Source organism: Dipodomys spectabilis, unplaced genomic scaffold (assembly GCF_019054845.1).
Source record: "Dipodomys spectabilis isolate Male_0828 unplaced genomic scaffold, ASM1905484v1 ptg000001l, whole genome shotgun sequence".
Taxonomy (NCBI): domain Eukaryota; kingdom Metazoa; phylum Chordata; class Mammalia; order Rodentia; family Heteromyidae; genus Dipodomys; species Dipodomys spectabilis.
The window spans coordinates 35164176-35181181 of record NW_024870678.1 but is presented as its reverse complement, the minus strand read 5'-3'; the positions used below and the strand labels follow the sequence as shown (position 1 = coordinate 35181181).

General features: G+C 41.5%; 1 protein-coding gene across 1 annotated transcript in view; it reads right to left on the bottom strand.

Moving 5' to 3' along the window:
* Nucleotides 1-1794: 1794 nt before the first annotated feature.
* Nucleotides 1795-17006, bottom strand: part of LOC122112475 (rho guanine nucleotide exchange factor TIAM2-like) — a gene marked incomplete at its 3' end in the record, with an annotated part of 121613 nt that continues 106401 nt past the window's right edge. Inside the window, exons 8-13 of the mRNA XM_042685652.1 lie at nucleotides 15461-15646; nucleotides 14427-14573; nucleotides 11989-12060; nucleotides 4802-4963; nucleotides 2846-2950; nucleotides 1795-1873 (exon numbers count right to left, since the gene is read on the bottom strand). Coding sequence (XP_042541586.1) covers nucleotides 1795-1873; nucleotides 2846-2950; nucleotides 4802-4963; nucleotides 11989-12060; nucleotides 14427-14573; nucleotides 15461-15646 — 751 coding nt within the window. The remainder of the gene's footprint in view (nucleotides 1874-2845; nucleotides 2951-4801; nucleotides 4964-11988; nucleotides 12061-14426; nucleotides 14574-15460; nucleotides 15647-17006) is intronic.

The following is a 17006-nucleotide window of genomic DNA, read 5'->3' as shown; positions in this document are numbered from 1 at the left end:
AACATATTAATTTCATTAATTTGAACTGATATTAAGGAAAATAGGCTAAATCAATATATTTTACAATAATTCTTCTTAAGGAGATGTTCACTAATCATCATCAAGCCACTAACTTCACATGGCCCAAAACAATAAAAGGTAGAAATAAACTTTAAGACATAAGCAAAGTCTACAGGAATCCAAAGAAAAGTTTAACTGCAGACCAAGAGAATGAAATACTAAATGTTAGTGATAACCCCTAATGGTTAAACTCAGGACGAGAGAGATGAAACAATCACACAAGACTCCTTCAAGAGTCAAAACTTTAGAGCCAGGTGTCAATGGCTCACATCTGTAATCTTAGTTATTCAGGAGACTGAGATCTGAGGACTGGGGTTCAAAGCCAGCCTGTGAGACTCTTATCGCCAATTTAACCAGCAAAAATCCAGCAGTAGAAGGGTAGCTCAGATGGTAGAGTGCCAGCCTCTCATGCTCAGGGAGAAGGGAGGGGGGGGGGGGGGATGAGGGCAGCATCCCAGACGGGTAACAAACACTAGGAACAAAGCCTACCTGTGTGAGTCAGAAGTTAATCTGCCTAGAGGGGCTGAGGTGGCTTAGGTGGTAGAGTGCTTGCCTTGCATGCATGAGGCCCTGGGTTCGATTCCTCAGCACCACATAAGCAGAAAAAGCCAGAAGTGGTGCTGTGGATCAAGTGGTAGAGTGGTAGCCTTGAGCTGAGGGACAGTGCCCAGGCCCAGAGTTCAGACCCCCACGACCAGCACCAAAAAAAAAAAAAGTTAATCTGCCTAGAGCAACACCTGACAACAGAGTAAATACATGCTGTTTTCACCACCACCATCATTTCTAATTTCTTCTCATTTTTTATTTTATTTATTTATTTATTTATTTTTGCCAGTCTTGAGGCTTGAACTCTGGGTCTGGGTTCTGTCCCTGAGCTCCTTTTGCTCAAGGCTAGCACTCTACCATTTTGAACAACAGCGCCACTTCTGGCTTTTTCTGTGATTTAATTGGAGATAAGAGTCTCACAGACTCTCCTGCGTGGGCTGGCTTTATCTGCAACCCTCAGATCTCAGCCTTCTTAGTAGCTAGGATTATAGGTGTGAGCCACCAGCTCCCAGCTTTTATTGTTATTATGAAACAGTTATACAATGGGGTTTCAATTCTGTAAGTCAAGGTTATTATGAAACAGTTATACAATGGGTTTCAATTCTGTAAGTCAAGTTATGAGTACGATGCATCTTGACCAATGTCTCCCCTCCTTTCATTCTCCTCCGTTTCTCCCACTCTCGAGTTACATATCCTCTACCCTCAAGTTACATAGCTCATTTTTTACATTGTACATTGAATATAATGACTGCATTTACTATATTCTTTTTCTTTTTGCCAGTCCTAAGACTTGAACTCAGGGCCAGGGCACTGTCTTTGAGCTTCTTTTGGCTCAAAGCTAGCACTCACTCTACCAGGTGAGCCACAGTGCCACTTCTGTCTTGTTTTGTTTGTTTATGTGGTACCGAGGAATTGACCCAGGGCTTCATGCAAGCTAAGCAAGCACCCTACCACTGAGGCACATCCCCAGCTTCTTTCCTCCACTCCTGTGCCCCCTCCTCAATTTTTATAATCATTTTATTACTTTGCCATTTTCCCCTTAATACTAATACTATATCTCTTTCTCACCTGCTAATACAAATAAGTAGTAAAAAGAAAAAAGAATGGAAATTCTGAAAGTGAAAATATGAAGATAAAAGGGAAGAGTGATATCCAAAGATAACGGGGCAACCCAGGCCTTCCACTTACCAAAGTCAGACACGTCCCCAGTTTTCGTGAGCTGCACATCATAGACACTGAGTGGAAAAATTTCTATCTCATCATAAACCTACAGAAAGTGGAAACAGCAGAATTAGAGGATTTGGTATTACGATACCTTAGAAAATTACTTCAATATTTTCATTATAATAAAAGAAAAAAAGAGCCAGGCACTGGTGGCTCATACCTTTAATTCTAGCTTCTCCGGAGGCTGAGACCTCAGGATCACAGTTTGAAACCAACCCAGGCAGAGAAGTCCACAGGACTCTCATCTCCAATTAACCACCATAAAACTAGAAGTGGAGGTGTGATTCAAGTGGTAGAATGGCAATCTTGAGTAAAAAAGCTAAAGAACAGGGCTAGGATGATGGCTCAGTGGTAGAGCGCTTGCCTTGCATGCATGAGGCCCTGGGTTCGATTCCTCAGCACCACATAAGCAAAAAGAAAAAAGCTGGAAGTGGCGCTGTGGCTCAAAGTGGTAGAGCACTAGCCTTGAGCTGAAGAGCTGAGGGACAGTGCCCAGGCCCAGAGTTCAGGCCCCATGACCGGACCCAAAAAAAAAAAAAAAAAAAAAAAAAAGAATTGAAGAAAAAAAGCTAAAGAACAGTAGCCAGGTTCTAAGTTTAAGCCCCAGTACTAGCACAAAAAAAAAAAGTTAAAAAGAAAAAGAAAAAAAGAAGTGCTAGTAAGATACCCTTTTAGCCAAGGACTGTTTCCAAACCAGATGTCAAATTTGAAGTTTTCCCGGAGCTTGAACTCAGAGCCTGCACACTGTCTCTGAGCTTCTGTACTCAAGGTTAGCTCTCTACTACCTAAGCCACAGATCCACTTCCAGATTTTTGGTGGTTAATTGGAGAGACGAGTCTCACGAACTTTCCTGCCAAGGCTGGCTTTGAACCATGATCCTCAGATCTCAGCCTCCTGTGTAGATAGAATTACAGGCATGAGCCACTGATGTTCCATCTCAGAATTACATTTTTCAGAATGCAAAGTCCATGAATCTGGCCGGAATGACTGTCTGACCAAAGCAAATGCCACTTGCCTGCTCTTGCATGTACTCAGAGGGAGCAGGAGCATGCCACTCTCCACTCTCATCTGCTAGTCTTCGAAGCTGAAGGCCATAATGACTGGGTTCCAACTGTCTCATCTATAAGGAAAAGTCAGTTATTCAGAGCTTAAATGTTCTTTCCAAATTCATCACTACTCAGCAGGCTCACTGAAAATCAAAGTAGAAATCTCTAAAAAAGGAAAAAAAAGGCTGCATATAAGTTTGCTGAGTTTAAAACTATGGAAGAGCTCAAAATTAAATGTGCCAGAAAGAATAAAAGGAACAACGAATTATTTCTTAAGGTTTTCTCTAAATGATAGTGATTTTCCACAAAAGATTGACTTCTATGACATCAAGGCTGACAATATCTCATTGGATGTATCTTCACATCTTAGCCGTGCCATCTCTTTATGTACTGGGGTAGCAAACTTTAAAGTTGCTTCCTATGACTGAAATAGAGAAATCTGGGGCTGGGAAGGTGGCTCAGCGGTAGAGCGCTTGCCTTGCATGCATGAGGCCCTGGGTTCGATTCCTCAGCACCTCATAAGCAAAAAGAAAAAAGCCGGAAGTGGTGCTGTGGCTCAAGTGGTAGAGCGCTAGCCTTGAGCTGAAGAGCTGAGGGACAGCGCCCAGGCCCAGAGTTCAGGCCCCACGACTGGACCCAAAAAAAAAAAAAAAGAGAGAGAGAAATCTGTAGTGTGAGCAATCTCAGGTGATAAAGACTTGAGAATTCTTAGTTCTCTGCTCCAAAAGCTTTTCAACAGGAAAAAGTATAAGTGTACACACGCAGACACACACACACACACACACACACACACACACACACATACAGAGGTTCTCTTTCTCTCTCATACATTTGCAATAGTGAGAAATTTATCTCAGCCTTTGCTCCAGTTGGAACTAATTGACCTGCTACATCTGACCCCTTTCAGAAAAGGTATCATTTTATTAGTTCATATTACTGATATAGAATAGCACAGTGGTTTAAAAAAAAAAAAGTAACAACCACCCTCCATGCTTCAAAAGGCATCTGTGCTCATGAGGGCATAAACTGCAAACTAAATGCACAGTGTACTAAAGCCTCAAGTCAAAGTGCAAAAGACTGAAATGAAGATTTTCCATTAAGTGTTGATGAGGCGGAGTTACCCAGCACTAAATGCCTTCTCCCATTACATTTATCTGAGTGTGCCTTCTTCGGAAACCTAAATACTGAAGCTCTCCCATGCCACCTGGTGGTCCACAGCTGCTGGTCTCTTCTTCCTGAGTGGATTTCCTTTCAGTGGGTTGTCTTCAAAATGTCTATACTTAGATTTCAGACTAGAAACAAAGTCTAGTCACAGCTATAATCCTCACTTGTCAAGAGGCTAAGATCTGAGAATTGTGGTTCAAAGCAAGCTCAGGTAGAAATATCCATGATATTCTTATCCAACTAATCAACAAAAAGCTGGAAATGGAGGTGTAGTTCACGTGACACAGTAGGCAGCCTTGAGTGAAAAAGCCAAGCAAGAGTTCCAAGACCTGAGTTCAAGTCTCAGTATTGGAACACACACACAAAATTTGAATAAAAGATCTGTCAGTCTCAATGGAGCAACTGAATCATATCAAGTTACGTGTTTAATCTGGAAAAACCTATTAAGGCGATTTAGTGCTGCATCAAACCATTTCCTAGTTTATGCCTCTTTTATAAAAAAAATCAACTCTACCTCAAACAGCAACAGGGCCATGATCATTCTAAAGGTAATTAAAAATTAAGAGGAATAATTCAAGCTCTTCAACCAAGGCAAGAGATCACTCTGTCTTCTAAATGAATGGAGGAACCCAATGCACATCAATTCATATCCAAATCAACACGTATGCTAATATAGCACATAAAATTAGAAAGCAAAGGAGGAGTACAATAAGTAACAATTGTTTCTATTCAGAAGTGTATTTCTGCAGCCAATCGCTTACCTTACATGCCAAAGTCAAAATGTCCTCCACCCTGTGCTCCGGCTTGATTGTGACAGTCACACCTTGATTGTCCTGAAAGTGAATGTAAGTCTGGATTTCCCACGAGTTGTCCCGCGGAGGCCCCTCTACTGCTGACCCACAGAGATGCCGAAGTCCATCCACCTGGGTTCAGATGCCAGAAGAAAACACAGACAAGTCCAATAAACAAATGAAGGAAACTGGGAAAGATGTCCCCTCAACTTGTAGTAGTTAAGGTGAGCCCTTTCCCTCTCTTCATGCCACCAGCTTCACACACACACACACACACACACACACACACACACACACACACACACACACACACACACACACGGAGCTGAAGCCCAGGGAGGGACATGTGGTCAGCTGACACATCCCACCATGCCAAGGCACCACTTATACTAAGTCAGAGTCCACAGTCCACAGAGGGATACTTGGTCACCAGCTTACTGTGGCTCAGAAGGGAAGCTGCACCTATTCTGCAATCCTTTCCCAGCTTCCTAATACAAGCTTTTCTTTCCAGTTGTTTGTTGTTGCTCTTGTTGTACCAGTATCAGAGCTTGAGTTCCAGGCTTCATGCTCTCACTTGGCTTTCTTGCTTTCACCTGGCACTCTACACTAGGGTCATGCTTCCAGTCCAGAAGTTTGCTGATTAATTGGAGATAGAGTTCGGCAGACTTTTCTGCCCAGGCTGTCCTCTAACTGTGATCCTCAGATCTCAGCCTCCTGAGTAACTATGATTATAGGCGTGAGCCACTAGCACCTGGTTTCCCAACACATTCTTCCACAGCCTCTGACCTCTGTCTGCATCCTCATCCTGATCATCACCTCACTGTCATTTCCCCTACTTCACTTTGTTTTTAAAGACCTCACTCCTAGTCTGGGGGGGGGAGTTTTTCTCTGCTTTTGAGCTATTTCACTGTAGTCACTCTGTGAGGCCATCATCTCGAAACATACTTCCTTCAGGGACCAAAATAACTTAGTTCTCGAAATCCCGTACCCATGCAATGGATAGACGGCACTTTATGCGTAGATACTCAAGAGTTTATAGACAAAAAATTAACATTTATTATGGAACTCAGAAAGGTTTTCCTCTGGCAAGGTCCTTCCCTTAGCATAGTGGTAAATAAAAGACGGGGACTTGAAGTCAGAGTCACAGCCTCTGCCTCTGAGCCAGGAGAGAGTGGCCTAGAACCACACAGTTGCCTTGTTACACCTCAGCTCCTACCCTGTGAAAGAGGGCATAACTACTGTAATGACTTGAGTTTAATGATACAAGCTTTTGTGCACAAAGAAGGCTAAACATGTGAAAGTGTCTTAGACCCCAGAAACTAACACTCAGATCTGACACTTACCTTGTGTGTGACCCACAGGCTTCACACCTCACAGCTATTCCTGATGGGTGCTTTAACTTTTAATTCCTCTACAGAACTTAAAACTCAAGAGAGAATACAGTAAAGGAATTCCAAAGACCAGTATGGGGCCAAGAAGGGAAGAATCTACCTTTCTGTGTCATCCTTTTGGAAATATGGCACTCCACACTGACATGACACTTCCGGACCTGTCATGGATCTGTTACTGTCAACACATTTTCCTGGAAGGATGATTACAGCAAGGATTCCCCTTCCCATGCCACGGGAAAAGAGACAGAGGAGCAGATGCCAGGAGCCAAGGATCACAGGAGCTAGCCTGGCCCCCGCTCCCTCCAGAAGGGGTCCTGTCTCACATGAACCACATGCATTATCTAGCTCATTCTTCCAGACAATTCTTCCGTGTGGATGGTGCCTTTAACCAGGTATGCAGATACATAGACTTAAGAGTTAGGCCTAGGAATGGATGGAGCTAGAAGGAATCATGTTGAGCGAGGTAAGCCAAGAGCGAAGAGACAAACAGTACATGGTCTCCCTGATAAGTGGATGCTAAATCCAAAATTTTAGGTGATACAACAAAATTAATAGGACTTAAGAAACAAAGAACTCCCACTCATCTGGTCGAACCACTACTAAATATCCCCATGCTGCTGATCACATGTACGGTGCATATGTGTACACCGTTATATGTTATAGACTATGATAGACAATTTGCTCCAGGAAAGTTAGAATGAACTTGTGACTTTAAATGAGCATCATTATTCCACAATACTGTGAAATTCGGGAAATTATGTAATCACTTAATCACAATTAAAAAAAAAAAAAAAAGAACCTCGGGGAAGATAGGGAGTGAAGGGATGGTAGGGGGAAAACAATGGAGGGGGTAACAATGCTCAATAGGAAGTGTACTCATTACCTTGCTCATGTAACTGTAACCCTCTGTATAGTATCTTTACAATAAAAAATTAAATAAAAAAAAAAAAAAGAGTTAGGCCTAGGCCCCAATATGTGTTGAGAATCACAGAGTCCAGCAGAGGTCACTGTGGAGTAGGAAACCAGACAAAGTATCTGCAACTTCATTCTATACTTTGGGACCTGAGGATGGACAGGCAGACAACTGACAAGAGCAATTCTTAGCTGCCCCTTCTTCCTGCCTCTTTCGTCCGTCCCTCATCAGCTGGCACCAAATAAAACATACTTAAAATATTCTCAAGCAAGCAGCATCATGACGCCCTGCTTAACAGGTGAGAAAAAGAAGCTGTTGAAAATCCTAGAAACTTGTACAAGCTCACACAAGTGAGCCGCGTGCATGAGCCCCTGTTCACCAGTAATATCATACAAGGCAGAAATGTCCATCTGGCAGTTACTCCCCACAAAATGGACAACTGATGGTCTCCAAGCTTTTCCATTATTCTAGCACACACGCCATATTCTACCCTAGTGGGAGAAAATGGCTCCCCTTAAGGGAGGGGTGGATTTCTGTGCCTAGATCACTGCCCTCTGCCTGCCTCACTTGCCTCCCAGCTCCAAACTGGAAAATCCTGTGCGTCCTTCAACCCTTATTCTAAGAAAGCATCGAGAATGTGGAGTTAGGTCAAGCACAGTGGTTCACACCTGTAATCCAAGATTTCCTATAATCCAAAAAGAGATGGGCGGATCAGCGTTTGTGACCAGCCCAGGGAAAAAGCTGAAGGCCTCTGTCTAAAAGGAAAACAAAAAGCAAAAGGACTGGAAATATAGCTCAAACAAACAGCATTTACTGAGTTCAGTTCCTAGTATCAAATAATAATAATAATGTGAATAATGATAATGTTTGTATATTTAATGAATAGAATCAGAAAGAAAAATCTATTTGTTGCTTGGAGGTCTTCTTGCTCGTTTTCTATAAGCCATGTCTCTTTGGAGGGAAAGCTAGATTCTCGCCAGAAGGTTCAATGTTATCCAAACTGAAAACACTTAGGCTTTGTTCACAGTAGGCTATGTAGACTGTTCCCCTACCTTTTCTCCAAAAAGGAGCAGAGAATCTTGAAAATAAACACACACACAAAGGGCCATATGGAAAATTCTTTCTTTAGCATTCCCATTACATAGGCTCCATGTCAGACTTCTCTTTATCAATATCATGTCCAGTATTCCATGGCTCTGCACTGCAGTCCCACCTCCCTGCCCTTGCAAAAAAAGTTTCCAATTGTCTGTTCAAGATTTCCAGTTCCAGGACAACACAAGGGGAGGTGAAAGACAACCTTGCTAAGTAAGATAGGTAAGAGCATTTGAAAGACTCTGAAGTAGCCTGGAATGGTGGCCCTGAACCTTGACAATAGACACATCATCATAAGAATCATCCCAGGTCCAGCACCTTGGGGTCCACTGGGGGCTGCTGCCAGATCTTCTTACAGACCATTTAGGAAACAGGAGCACGAATGATCTGTAGCCACAGCCACAACTCACTAACTGGTTAACATCTGCTGATCACACCAGCTCCCCTTGTAGGGCGACTTCTACAGAAGCATTTATTATTATTATTAAATTAATGGTCCTAACATCACACATCAAATTATTTCTGCTCAGTATGCTGCACAGAGAGAAAATGGAAACTCTGTGCCTTTCTCACAGCAGATGCTTTTGGATCCAATGGCTTGTAATTACTACTTGGCTCCCGGAAGGGAAGTGAGGAGCGCAATCACAATCTGGCTGTCACAAATGGGCACGCGCCACCACAGTTGCTGATGGAGAAAGCCTATTAGCAAGTGAGATGAGGAGAAGACACAAAAGGAGTTAATCTGCTCTTGGTTTGCTTCTCAGTCAAATGTCAGAGAGGAGAGTGTTTACTTCCTCCTTGGACTAAAGCTCAAACATTAGTTGATATTAAAGAAGACAAAGACCTTGCTAGCCAGCTGTGTGTCGTGCATATATTCATACATGTACTGTATGTGTGTGTATATGTGCATATGTGTGTGCTCGCACGTGTGCATGAGCCATAGAGAGATCCAGACTACCCTTCTATTTTTAGCAGACATGTTGGGGTCAAGAAACATTTGCTTCATTCACATTTTCCATGTGAGGAACCAACATTAAGATTTTTTTTCCCAGCTTGGAACTAATAGCTAACACAACAATATTTCATTCAGCCACTGCCACAGAAAATCAGACACGCCAGCCAGTGTTCCAGGAGCAAGGGCCAAGGCTAGGGGCAGCCCGGAGGTCTACTGAGGTGTTCTGGGGCACAGCCATCCCAGCTCAGTGGGGGATTTGTTGTCAAAATCTCCATAACAAATACCTCCTGCCAAACACTGTCAGAGACTCATTATTACTCATGGAAGAGGAGGCTGAGAAAAGCTTTCATTTGTGGCCAGCCAAGGTGTCCTTCAAAGAAGGCTCAAATAGACTGGCTCTATTCCAGCCTCAACAGATTCTGAATTACGAGTGACTCACTGCTGCACTGTTACACTATGCACCAATTAGAGTGGAATATTTAAAAACACACAGCTCCTCCCTCACAACCACCTCTCTGTGTGGCTTGAATGGACCTAATGTACTTACTGTGTAAAAATAGATGGTTTGGGTGAGTTATACATGTTCTCCAAGAGTGATCACCAGAAGGAAACAAGTGAAATGTAACATTGATTATCCAAACAGCTACAGACAGAATTTTAAGTGCCTAAGATATGAAGCCAAATTATCCCCTTGTTGCTACCTGCATTTCAATTTGACCCTTGTTAGATATCTGAGTCTTGTGGCAGGATAGACAAAAACAAACCAAAAAGATAAAACAAACCAAAGCAATGTCTTCCCCTCCCTGTATCAGCTTGCAATGTTACTTAGGATAAACAGTGATAGTGCTTAGATGTGCTTTAAAAAACTGACAGACTGAAAGATTCCTCTCACCCTGTTGTAGCATTGGTTCAGTTTCTCGATTCCTCCACAAAAGAATGTGTCAACTAGATCCCAATATAAATAAATACCAAATTTCTTACCACAATGACTATTTTAGTAAAATCTATTGTCAAAGTAAACCAAGAGTTCAGTTCATAGGAAATGCTTTGATGATGTCATTTAACTTTTAAAGTAAGAATCGTAAATTGTTTTATAATGCTGCATGAGTTATAATCCTAAAATGCTGGGTTTTCTAAATCATAAATAAGCTATTTCTTTTGAACCCTGAAAAGACTGAACTATGAAAAGAACAATGCAAGGGTGACAATGATCAAGATGCATTGTTCTCATAAGCTGACTTCTAGAACTGAAGCCTCTTTGTACAACCACTTAACAACAAATAACCAGAGCAACATGCACTGAAAAAAAAAAAGACTACATCTAAAATAAGCAATTCTTAATAAATTTATTAAGCAGTATCCTTGGCAGTGTGCTACAGATTTAGAACATATACATAAACACCAGATATACAAAACCTACACACAACAAGGGTCCTAGAGGTAAGATTTCCTGGCAAAAACAGAACAGACTCTTGCAGGATGGCTAACCAGAGAAGGGAGGGGATAACAACAACTAAACAAATGATGATGACCTGTTAACCACAAAATGGAGGCAAGTTCCTGGAGAATGGAATGATTTGATTCAGATCTGAATAGGCTCTGCCAGCTTACAGATATAAAGGTGATAGAAAGGAAGTTCAATCACCATGAGAATTAATGGTATGATTTATAGAAAGGAAGGTTTGTACCTGGCTTCCTTGTTCCCCTTTGTTGGTCAAACTGAACAAAAGGAGATCACAAAACAGGAGAACCTTCAGAGCAGCTTCCTGGAATAAGCCACTGCACCACATCCCATGCCCGTGGCAGCCCTGATGCCTGGGGATAGGAGCTGAGGTGATGAGAAACATAGTCTGGAAATTTCTTTCCCATTCTGCATCTTCTACAGGAAGCAGGAGGCTTCTAGCTGAGTTGCCACCAGGAGGCAGGTCCAATGACAGCATACTGAGCAGCGTGGACCAGCCTCACACACCAGTCTTCTTTGGGGATCTTAGCATTGCCAGAAAGTTCCTTTCTTCTTCTCTCCTTCTTTCCCTTCCTACCTCTGGACATCCCACTTTTCTTGTTAGTTCAAACTAAACTCCCTTTTTGTTGAATTATTCCCATTCATTTATTAAAGAATATTACAAAAAAAAAGAATATTACCAGATTCTACAAATGATCTTTTCCCAAGTTTGTCATAATTGGTTTTGCAACTTCAACAAGTAGCTTGTAAGATTTAAAACTTTAGACAAAAACAATTTGGTGGGGGAAGAGTCAGAAAAATGGATCAGCAACATGGAATTCTGTCTTGGGGAGAAAGGGGACGGCAAAGCTACTAAGAGGAGACATAAACACATCCAAACAAGCTCCACCCGACTTCTAAGTTTCCTTCTGATATCATCCTGAGGACCCTTCAAGTCAAAAGCAATCCTGGAGACTAGCAAGGGACACAACTTGGCTCCACAGAGGAAACCTCAGGAGAGAAAGGTTTCTGATGTTCGAAGTATGGGTGTGAAAACTCAAGCTGCAATTCACTAAACTTCAGGTGAGGGTTAAGTATTGCTGGAGCATAGGGAAGAATAGCATATAGTATATAAGAAATGATATTATGGCTTTAGTTATATCTCTGTTGCTGCAAGTATAGATGATATGCCCAACAATAATGAGCATTCAGAGGTCATCTCTTAGCTAATCTAATAGAGACCACTTTACATCTAAATTTATCTTCAGTGAATTCATGTACTGATTCTGAACCAGCATTTCCTGCTTAACAACATGTGTGTCACATCAGAGTTCAAACAAGGTGGCTGCTGACTCCCACATTTACCTCACAGGAGTTGCCAGAGCCCTGAGGTAGCTGAGTTCCAGAAAATCCATGGCTGCCACTTGAATCAAATATCTGACAAAGAAGGAGGAAAAGAAAGATTCGTGACATGTTTCTACAATATTCATTGAGCATCCACCTCTTTTGATATTTAAAAATTGAAGCTGTGCAATATTTCATCACTTTTACTAGAATTCTAACACAATTAAAATTTAACTTTGGAGAAAAAAATTTTCTCACCTCCCAGAGAGTTACATATTTTACTTCACTTTCTATAATGTTACATATTATTCACATCATCCTCATGTTCTTGATGAGGCTTTTAACCAAGTACACATTTCTGAAGATGTAGAACAGAGCTCAGAGTTGGCAAAGCCACCAAACCCAGCTTACAACTTAAAAAAAAAAATGCATAGGATAAACCTTGAAAGAAAACATGGTAAAAGTGGTTGTGTCTAGAGGGAAAAACCAGGAATCATTTCTTCTACTTTTTCAAATTTTATCTCCTTAATTCTGCAGAATATTACCATTAAAGATCATTTAAACATTTAGGAATGTTTAATTACTAAATCAGCTCTACTCAGTTATATGAATATCAACACTGGAATTGGTTTCCAATCTTTTTCAAACAAAAACTGTTCAACCAAATGGTTTTTGTTTATAAAGAAATCTTTTGTTGAGAACATTTAACACATGTGCTGGGATAAAGACAGTATTAGGCTCATATGTAATTAGCTAAATGTTCTATCTAAGAAAAATAACCAAGTTATCAAGTTATTTATCAAGTTATCATCATTTAATTGCATAGTATTATCTTGATTAAAATCAGAATTGGCTTTAACGATATTAATTAAACATCATAGAAATTCAATCCAGACAGCACAGGCTCAGCATTTGCCAACGGCTGATAGAGACAATCTATAATGGAACTATTTCCATTTATAAGCAATAAATACATACTCTTTTCAAGTAAAACACAAGTTGAACTATAGTTTTTAAATGTGATGTTATTTCAATTAAAAAATAAACAAAGGTCATATAAAAGAAGTTCTGTTATGTTTTGCTGTCTATGAGTCACTCTCCCAACTTCATTGTTTCACATTTGAAACAGGTCAAAGTTCACGTTAGCTCTCTCAGTGACCTAATTCATAAAAGTACTGTACAGAATTTAAAAGTTGTATAACATGAGGAAATAAAATTCCATAAGCATGACCCTTTCTCTCAGATGACAGTAAAGCAATCAGAATAACACTGATTCCCTGAAAATAAAAACAAAAACTTCTTCAGAATTAATTGCAACCATGTTTCCATCCACTTATATATGATCATCATATAACTCATCTTTTCACCAGTCTTTGAAAAAGCAATGTATCAACCAGCAGTGCAGAATCCATTAACATCTGCTATATTAGAGACACTGTGAAACGTTTTAGATCTATATATTCAAGGCACTCTGGAAATAATTTACTGTACTTGGGCCATATTTCAGCAATAAATCTTCAGGCCATTTGTTTTTCTTGATAAGGAATTTTAAAAAGCTATCTCTCCTTATGGGAAAATAAATATCAGCAATTGCTTACTGGCTTTGACTCAGGCAAGAAAGAGTTGAGCCTGGCCCAAGGATCCTAGAAGAAAAGTAGTTAACCGACTCTCCATTGTCTGTCTTATCACCCATAAAGGTAGGTAAGTGATACAACCTCTCTATCAGGTGTCTTATCATCTATAAGATAAGTGACAAGGTCAAGTATCTGTCTTCCCACCTATAATATCTGTCTTACCATCCACTAAATAAGGGATGTACTTAACTTTCCAAAGTTTCTGTCTTCCCATCTATAAAATGGGCTGACAAAATGCCTATGTAATACTACAAGGTTTAAGCAAGCAACGAATCTAGTGCTGTTGATAGAACTTAGCCACACTGCTTCACATTAATTTAATACATTTAATTTTCTACATATTTAATATAAAACCTATAGGTAAATACTGCTACTAAAGGCAATGAAAATGTAGATTTTTTTTTTCTGGTACCAGGCTTGAACTCAGTGCTTCAAGCTTCTCCTAGGCTTTCTTGTTGATGGCTGCGGCTCTACCACTCCAGTCCAGTAGGAGATAGGAATTTCAAGGACTTTGTTTCAAGACCTGGCTTCATATCACCATCCTCAGATCTCAAGATTATGGGTATGAACCATTAGCACCAAGCTGATAATTCTTAGCTCTGGTGTTCCTAGTGTGCCTGCCTCTTTAGGAATACCAAAGTAAGACTGTACAATTTACGTATTTCAGTTGGGGTCAAAAGTCTGTGCTAAGACTAGACGCTTGGAACCAATACTTTTTGCCCCTGTGAAACACCTATGAATGAACACCTACGGTTGGAGGTCAGCCCACAGCAGGGTTTCGGGAATGTCCCTCCCGGCTGCTGTTCCCTGACATTTATAACTCACCTGAGTTATGGAAGCCCTCTTCTCCTTCCCTTTTCTTGCCAGCGTGTCTAGCCCTTTCAGTGAAGAAAATATGCCCTTCTTACTCCTCCCTCGTTGGGTCAGTGAGAGAGTTCTTTTCCGAAAAGCAGAGCCATCTCTAGAACATACCTAATTGAAAAAGAAATCATAAAGTATGTTTAAGTATCTCTGGGTAACAGGAAGAACAGTTGCGTAACAAGAGTAAGCGTTGCTTGCTATCGATGTATTTTGACCAGTGACAAAGACTGCTGCAGGCTTGACATTTCAGAAGTGTAGCCAGTGTACAGAGTTTTTTATCTAGCTAGCATGAGACAAGTTACAGTATTCAACAAGGAGTCAGCAAAGCAACCCATGGGCCTCTAGGTGTCAGTTCAATACAGAGTCCAGGAATGATCTCCGAAAACCCAACAGGCTCTGCAGGAGAAGATAAGCAACCTTTAGGGAGAGAGAGAGAGGAGAGAGAGATGAGAGAGAGAGGAGAGAGAGGAGAGAGAGGAGAGAGAGAGAGAGAGAGAGAGAGAGAGAGAGAGAGAGAGAGAGAGAGAGAGTGTGTGTGTGTGTGTGTGTGTGTGTGTGTGTGTGTGTGTGTGTGTGTGTGTGTGTGTGTGTGTGTGTGTGTACTGGGTCGGACCTGGCCTGGCACTGTCCCTTAGTTTTTTTTCACTAAAGGCTGACATTCTACTACTTGAGCCACAGCTTCACTTCTGCGTTTTTGCTGGTTAATTAGAATAAAATCTCAAAGAGTTGCTCCCCAGAGAGCCCACCTTCCCCAGGGCAGGAGGAGGAGCAGGCAGGAAGGTCAGTGCAGATAGGAATATGTCCTAAACTACCCAGTGGCAGCAGTGGAGACACCAGGGACTGTATTCTCCTCCCCTCCGTCTCCAGTCCCAGACTCTGGGTGACACACATCAATCATTAGGCCCAGTTTCTGCACAGCTGGTGGCAACAGCTGGCAAAAGGTGTTCAACAGATAGATCGCCCTAGAATGCCTGACTGGACCCTCTTCAAGAACTTACCAGAGCATGGAATGAGGAAACAGACAGGACGCCCAGCCTGCCAAGGGCCAGCTTGGATGGACGGCTGGCGGCAGCAAGGAGACTCTTAGGGTTTGGTAACTCCCCGCCTTGCAAGCTGGCCAGGTAGCAACGCATCCTGAACAGATCCATGTGAAACTTCTCCAGATTCTGTTCCCACTGCTGGATCTAAAACAGCAAAATCAGATGTGACTTAGATAAAAGATACATGGCTACGTGGGTCACAGAGAAAACTGAATGCCTTCCACAAGCATCAGGAAGAAACTTGGATGCTTTACACCAGCCTTCTCTATTCACCCCTACCTCAAGCCCATACAACAGAATGCACAGGTCTCAGTGTTACACTTCATACAACGGATAGAAATAGAAGGCAGCTAGTGCTCCCAACATGGGGGCAGGCCAAAGCCATGTGATCTATAGAGAAGTCAGCCATGCTGACTTACAACAGGATACAAACTGAAATTGTTTTTTTCTTTTTTTCTTTCAGGTACTCTGTTTCATCTCCCTTCTCATTTACAGCCTCTCATCCCAAACTGGATTAACTGAACTTCACACAAACAGATATGAGTGCATGAAGTCACAGGCTCTATGTTCCAGTCATTCTGGGTGAGTCAAAACAGTAAGAAGCATGCCTGGTGATAGTGGTCACCCCTGTAATTCCAGCTACTCTGGAGGTTGAGATCTGGAGCATGCTAGTTTGAAGACAAAGCATAAAGAAAAGACTGCTAGACTCCATCTCCAAACTAATAAAAAGCTGAGCTGGAGGTATGACTCAAGTGGTAGAGCACCAGCTAAGCAAGCTAGTCAAGCTAACACAAGATCCGAAGTTCAAACCCTGGTAACACACACACACACACACACACACACACACACACACACACACACACACACACACACACACACACACACACACACACACACACGAAATAAATAGATGAGGCCAGACTATATGATACCTGCTACTAAGGAAGCAGAAGTACAATAATCAAAATTCAAGGCCAGCCATGCAATAAATAACGAAGATCTGTCTATGAATTAGCTAATGAAAAAGGCTGAGAACCAGATGCTCATACCTGTAATCCTACCTACTCCTAGCTAATCCAAGGTTGTGATCTGAGGATTGAGGTTCAAAGCCAGGCTGAACAGAAGTCCATGAAACTCTTGTCTCCAGTTAACCAGCAAAAAGTCAGAAGTGGAGCTATGGCTCAATTGGTAGAACACCAGTCTCGGGTAAAAAAAGATAAAAGACAGTGCCCAGGCCCTGTGCATAAGCCCCATTACCAGCACAAATAGAAAGGAGAGGAGGAGAAGGGACAGAAAGGAAAAAGAGGGGAGGGACAAAAGGAAAAGGAATTGGAGTTCCTTAGATTAAGAGTGAGGTTCCAAGTTCAATTCCCAGTACAAAAATAAATAAAACAACAAATAGACTTTATGATGACAAATAGAGATTTTACTGAAGTGTCATACAGAATATCAACCACCTGAACATTTGAAAAAAATCAATATAACTACAGTTATTTATATAACT